Source organism: Xylaria bambusicola (assembly GCF_022495145.1).
Source record: "Xylaria bambusicola strain CBS 139988 unplaced genomic scaffold F5B22scaffold_31, whole genome shotgun sequence".
Classification (NCBI taxonomy): Eukaryota; Fungi; Ascomycota; class Sordariomycetes; order Xylariales; family Xylariaceae; genus Xylaria; species Xylaria bambusicola.
Genome location: NW_025953584.1, coordinates 423,669 through 430,396, shown reverse-complemented (window position 1 = coordinate 430,396; position 6,728 = coordinate 423,669). Strand labels below are relative to the sequence as shown.

The window sequence follows — 6,728 nt, the reverse complement described above, 5'->3', positions numbered from 1 at the left end:
AATTGGACAGTAATATCTCGAGGCAAAATAAGCATTTCAATCAGATACCTAGATGCCCTCGTTCTTACACAGGCTCAAGGTGTTTGGGAGATAATTCATTACCACATTAAGCACTGCAGTAACGTATCTATCTAGTTCGTCGGGGCAAGCACACGTAATCTTCCTTCGCTGCTCTAAGGGAGTTAATTACGAAGTTAAACTTGAGTGACGGTCCGGACCGAACCTTGTTACCTCTGCTTCTGATTGAGAAAGGTACATTGGGAATAGTTATGGCCTGGATACCCCTAACCGCCACAAATGCTAGGTCTAAGGTACACTCCAAGTTGGACGTATCAATTACTTGTTAGCGGTATCTAGATATCTTGTGATACTAAATATGCCCATATTTGTATAACGAGTTTATTTTTCACCTGTGGTATATGCTATCAGTACATGATTTTGTACCAGTTTATGCATCTATGTTATTCGTGAGGCACATCAAAGTCTCGTGACCTGAATAGTAGTTGAGTACACGATGCCTAACGCCGCAAGCAACATTCACTGTGTACTTATGTTACATCGCAGTCTAAAGGGATGATGAAGGAGTCGGCGGCTGGTCGAAGATCGGCAAAACGTCAAGCATCGCCCCAATCTCCCCAAATCGATGCAGGCCCTTTTCTTCCTTCGGCGCCTCAAAGCGGTGAGTAGTCGCGCCGAATGAGGGTATTCCTCGAAGGATCACTGCTGCGCCAGCTGCTGCTAGACCTGCAACGACGCTCCCGACAGCAACAAGGGTTGGTGTCAAAGTTTGGGCTTGCTCCCCCTGCTCGTTTTCAATACCGCCACGTCGCCACCTCCGCCAACTCTCACCTGCTCCGGCAATGCTTTCGATGGCGCCATCGGCAAAGACGAGCATCGTTCTAGGTAGCCCCAGAGGCGCGGGCTCTTCCCAAGGCAAGACATAGTCTTGAGACTGTGCTCTCATTGTTTGGAGAAACTGCGCGGACGGACGACCATTGGCCATAAGAGACCGGGCTAAAATGGGAAATGGTGTCTGTACTTGCATCAATTCTAAGTAACCATAGGCTAGAAAATCCAATGAAGACGGAATTGAGGTCTGCAACAAATACTTCTCAGCGCCTTGTAGTTCGTCAAGGGTTGTGAAAAAGTCATCGGCCAGCTGTTGAAAGCGGATTGCTGCTGTCTGCTCTGGCTGCATGGACTTCCTCGGCCCAAGCTGTTGGCGCAGCCGGAGAAAACCGGTCGATGTAGTTTCAGCCGGGCCCTGAGCGGCCGCTTCATCCGCTTCGGCCTCGGCGGCTATGTAGCCCATACCGAGACTCTCCGCCTTGTCGATGGCAGCAGCACGGATAGTGGTGGGAATAGTCCACGTTAGAGGAAATGGTAATAGCTCCGAATACGCTGGTCTTGTAAGCTCCACCCAAGCATTGGGCGATGCATATAGTGACAGTGCTATTAAGCCAGATCCACGTGTGCTAAGGTATGAAGAGTAGGCCAGGAGATCTGCCTCCTGCTGCGATGTGAGATCATTGTCCGAGAGTCGCTCATCGCATGACGTGGTGTGCCACGTCAAATACGATATTATGTTCGTATATCCTGATGTCCATAAACCACCATGAAACAAAGCGGGTAAAGTATCTGTGCTGCTGATCAGCCGAAGGAAGGCCGACACAATCAACAAAGAATCCTCAAGGCTTACGTTCTGGGCTGAGATACGTATCGTTGCTTGCAATCAAAGACCATTCACTGGGAGCGAAAATGTGACGGAAGGCCGCAATGGCAGCCAAACATTCGGCATCGATGGAGTCACGCCCCAAAGCCGGGCCCCAAACGTGAAGCTCGAAAGACATCAGTGGGGACCAACTTGCCAAGTTTCCCCGGTAGTTTGGACACCAAAGCTGGTGATGATATCCGAGCGATCCGTAGCTCTTCTCCCTTCTTGATAATCGGGTAGGATGGGCCGAGAAAGACTACTATGTAGGTTGTGAAGTCGATTATTGATTCGTCATTGGTCCGTTGGCCATAGGCTGTCACACAGCCTCTGCCAGGTTGAATCGGATCTGCTCAGAGCGAGCAGCTACTTACAAGGCCGGACACAAACCGGGGATAGCCGGCTTCGCTAGAGAGACTGGAGGCAGGCTGGAGGCAGGCTGGAGGGTCGAGCGACTCTGAGTACCGGTAGCGGATCTTGATGATTGTTTGAATTGCGCGGTTGGGAAAGGTGGGCTGATAATCTGCCCAAGTTCGGCTATCGCGCCGTTTCGCATTCGCAGCCACGTGCCCACGTGGTGATAAGCACAGGTTCATCAGTGACGTCAGTGCACCGCACCATGCACTAGGTACCGTAAATACATGTATACATAAGTATATGTACTGCCTGTCAGCTGTACGTATGTACCTCCCAGCTCAGTAGATCGTATTTTGGAAAGTACAGTACCTACAGTACCCTCCTTAGGTTATGTTATGTAAGCACTGATACAGGTAATCAGACATTGATTGAATACGTATGTAACTACGGTGAGTAAATACTGTAAGTAAATACTCAGACTGCACCAACCCATGAAGCATGTTGTCTGATTCTAGTTTTGATGAAATGTACATATACGCCTATACTTGCTGCATTGGTATGGCAAAGTACTTTATCTCCATTACGGTAGCCAGCCTCCAATGGTTTGCCACCAATTAGGCTTTCCGCGTAGATGCATGCTTAACTACAATTTCCGGGTTTCGCTGAACACCATCTCGGCTATGTACACCATTTCTACCTAGGCATGTAGTTTATTCGCCTCCCCCTGGCGATCCAGGAGGTGGCAAAAGTCCTACTCAGGCAGTCGGTTCTGAGGTAGATTGTCGAATTGTTTCGTTTCAATAGCACATGTTCCAGAACAATTCCCAAAAGAGATTTGCCCAGACTTGGAGAGACAAATACTGTTTCTACTTAATTAATCGTCTGCCTATGAATAGTGATCCTATTAGTACTATGGGAGTTTATGTATGTGTATATATGTGTATACCCGTAGGTACAGTAGGAATTACAAGAGTCCGGCAATCCCCGGCCCTGAATCCAACTTTTGGGAAGAAATGCCGAGGGATTGCCAGGGATTCGTAAGTAAGTCCATAATAACCGCCGTTATTATCATGATTAGCCAAGTCTCCTCGTGTTCTTCTACTAGGTATTATGATAATGGCATACCTACCACAAGTCCCTTTAGCGCTTAGCTGCATCAATGCATGGTAGATCGATCCCATCGCAGCCGACGTGTCTATTTCCGGAAGGTCGACAATGGGAGCTGCACAACACGAACATCCTTTGTGACGACTTTTCCTCGTCATCACCGTTCCTCCACAGCCCTATTCCGTACGCACGGGTCTCGAAGGATGCGATCGCCTGTGTAGTAGCTGCTAGCATCACGCGACCGGTTTGCGCCCTGGTGCTTGCCAGCATTGTTTTCAGCTGTTCGCAACGAATGTCCTTGGAAGTTCGCAAGCATGGCAATGACACGCACGTATCGTACTTGCTATGCGTTTCGCAATTGAGCATGGTGATCGTCGAAATATGTTACATGCCAATCCGGCCTAATTCCGCACTTTTGTGTGAATTCTGAAGCTACTAGTACATTGGAAGCTGTCTTGTTTGTGTCCAGTTTACTTAGCCTCCTTTTCTCCCCACGATTGAAACACCCATACTCTCCGCCAATGCGGAGAAGCATCGTCATTGATTGGCGAGCCGAACGTCATGCTCCGTGGGCTGAATCGTGCACAAGATGTAGATACCTGCCTGCCTATCGAGATGATCTTAAGTATAATATTACTATAGTAGGTTACTTGTATACCAGTACCAGGCTACATCGTATCAATTATATCCCTTCCATGCGATGGATCCATCAGTATCATGGAAAGTTGACTCACTCCGGGGGCCCGATCAGGAAATGACAAGCAGCATGGTGGTAGATCTTGGCACATAGTGTTGTTGTGGTTGTTGTCGTATTGGTGTTGAAACGCGGAGGTTTTGTTCCCCTCGCTATCTATCTGCCTTGGCTTTTTTATTATTGTCTTAGTTGAATGTAGCAAGTATTCCCGCTCGTTAGAGAAGTAAGACGCCTGTTATTATAACACCCACCAACTAAGGATAACGTGACCCTCGCTACCACTCCAAGATCCCGGTTTTCTCACAGCGTGCGATTGCGAAATAGAGGAGTCGCAGAATGCCTGGAGACATGCCACATCTTTAAACTTAACCCCCACATCCCCTGATCTGCCCTGACAATAGATGAATGAGCTCATACATGGAACCCCCCGCTTCCCTTTCTCTGCCTCTCCCGCTCCCCTCGGCCGAGAGAGTATACAAGTATGTGAGCAGGTAGAGAAGGTAGGTAAATTAACCTTAAAGACAAGGCAAATTAAGGCACGGCAAGGCAAGGGTAAGATAAGGTAGCGAATACGGTAGGTTCGGTAGGGTCAGAAACATAAACAAACCCCTATCGTACCACTACCGCACGATACATGTGTATATCTGGCAAGATCTCAATCGCATTGCGCTCCGGATACACGCAAGGAAGCAAATCTCAACACGCAATTTCCCCAATACAGTTGCGCCTAGCCTAGGCGTCAAACCAGGTGTAGCAGATCTAGGCCTCGTTCCTTACATGAGACTATTCACGGCACTTACTCAGCTCAGCACACTTAACCCGAGTTGCACTCTGGCCTAATGCCATACAAATTAGCCCATTATCGATCACGATCCCTAACATCGCTTAAGATATCTTTCGATAGCGAATCACGGTACTTGCCGAAACGAAAGAGAACACGCAATAACCTTCGTAATTATTCCCACTTTTTGAGAAGATAGTAATTAACGGATAAAATCAACCCGACAGACCAATCGGTCGATACAGAGCTTGCGGGAAAAGAAGAACGCGACGGATTCCTCAATTAATAATCACAATAATGAACGATGATGCCTCGATAGCTATCCGGTCCACGTGCACGAGTTAGACTGAGGCTAAATACCATTAGCGCCCAAGGAGTTCCCGAAATTCTGGATAGCAAGACCAAGACGGACTGCCATAGCTTCGAATTGCGATTTTAGTTTTTCTTTCTTTCTCTCTCCCTCCCTCCCGCTAGATGTAGCTACCGACTAGTGTGCTGTACGTTGGAATTAAGGAGGTAGGTAGAACACGGAGAAATAGTCGTTCGTGTCAAAAAAGCTTGGAGATCATGTAAGTCCTTAGGTTAGTAAGGTAGCCCAAAGCTAGCTAACGCAAGGCAAAATTACCAGAAATCCGATCACCCCTTTATTCTTGCATCGGGCACGACGAGTACCGTACCTACATACATAGTAAGAGGATAACACGTGGTTTCCTAAGCATATGTAAGCAAACAAGCAAGCAAGCAATTCGGTATTTCGCGTTTGCCTAAGAAAAATGAAAGGATTATACTTTCATGTGCATACATGCAAGAAGTAAGGTCCAAGACAGGGGGAGAGAGAGAGCTTAAAAAGGGGGGGCAAATTAGGACGTCTCGCTTCTCGGTAAAGCAGCCTCCCCACCCCTGGTCAAGCAAAGTTGAGATGAAATCTGTCAGAAGTTAATATTAGCGAATTATACCTTGAATGCGAAATCTGGTTCATTGTGAGATTCTGAAACATACAATTTCTTAGGATCATCAAAATTGTCTCAGTAATTTGAGGCACAGAAGTCGATTGCGAGATTTAGGTAGCCATCTCATATCTATGAGACTTCGCCAATGTCGCTCGCGACGACAAAATACATCTCCCTTGACATTGTTTTGCAATGTACAGCACTTCATAACTGAAATCAATCTAGTGTAGGCGCACTCGTGTTTCAAGTCACGTTAAGACATTTCACGCAATAGAAAAACCGAGACAAAATGCATGTGAAGATAAATGACCGAATTTGCATGGCCGTGTTCATTCCGTAAACTCCTACTTCATAACGCTCATAAGGTACTGGGTACTGATGCCCTTGCCTCCATGCCGTCCCTGGCAATCCGATGGGTATCCTCGCACACGCGGCCTTATCCTCACAGATAACGCCGTGACCGTGCAAATTCTAAGTGTACAAGAAAAATGACCTCCCGTAATGCCAGCTGTGACCGTCATGTATCCCGTGAAAACCAGAGAACCGAACCTCCTGAGCCGACTTGGGTGTAAAAAGACCGGTATTACAAATGGTGTATTATTACATTCGCGCTAGGTGCGCTGGTAAAGAATGAGTGTTCCTCTTTGAGCCAGCTCTAGGAGAAGGGAGCTTCATGTGTTGTCTGGAAGCAGGGCAGTGGCGGAGATGACAGGCCAACTTGCCTGAAACCATGTCGCAGGGCCGGTCATGATAAGATCATAACTCATTGCAACCCGGATATGGGTTGCGCTCTGGTGCCATTGATTCCAACGGAGCTCCTTGTTATTGTTGATTCGGGCGGGGATTGACGCCGGAGATCATGCAATGCAAACAGGAGGCATGCTCCCGATGCGCGTGCCAGATGTTGAGGCTCAGAGAACGTGAGGTAATGTATGAAAGCGAAATCCTGGTACTCCAGTGCTGGAGATCACTTGTCTGATCGTCCCATATTGCAGTGTTTCCCCGCTGCGTTGAATTGCAGACCGCCGTTGTGCCGTTTGATCGTCAAGACAGTAAATCGTAGAAAAGGTGGGCTTTGTTGTCGTCTTCAGAAAGCTGAGTCGACTCTTTAGCTGCTCTTAGGCAGGG

At 47.7% G+C, this 6,728-nt stretch overlaps 1 protein-coding gene across 1 annotated transcript; it reads right to left on the bottom strand.

Annotated features, from left to right (window-relative positions):
- Positions 1–289: 289 nt before the first annotated feature.
- F5B22DRAFT_613355 (Tom37 C-terminal domain-containing protein) lies at positions 290–2,264 on the bottom strand. Its single transcript, XM_047975396.1, has 2 exons — positions 1,700–2,264; positions 290–1,638 (listed from the first exon to the last, which is right to left on the bottom strand). Exons 1-2 carry the CDS (start codon positions 1,848–1,850, stop codon positions 566–568), a joined length of 1,224 nt encoding a protein of 407 aa, XP_047829357.1. The 5' UTR covers positions 1,851–2,264; the 3' UTR covers positions 290–565.
- Between the last annotated feature and the right edge of the window lie 4,464 nt (positions 2,265–6,728).

Bases quoted from the DNA above. Each gene is read 5' to 3' on its own strand.
- F5B22DRAFT_613355 (XM_047975396.1), bottom strand. From the start codon at position 1,850: ATGTCTTTCGAGCTTCACGTTTGGGGCCCGGCTTTGGGGCGTGACTCC. The intron at 1,639-1,699 runs GTAAGCCTTGAG...TCAGCAGCACAG, and splicing joins TACGTATCTCAGCCCAGAAC to ATACTTTACCCGCTTTGTTT.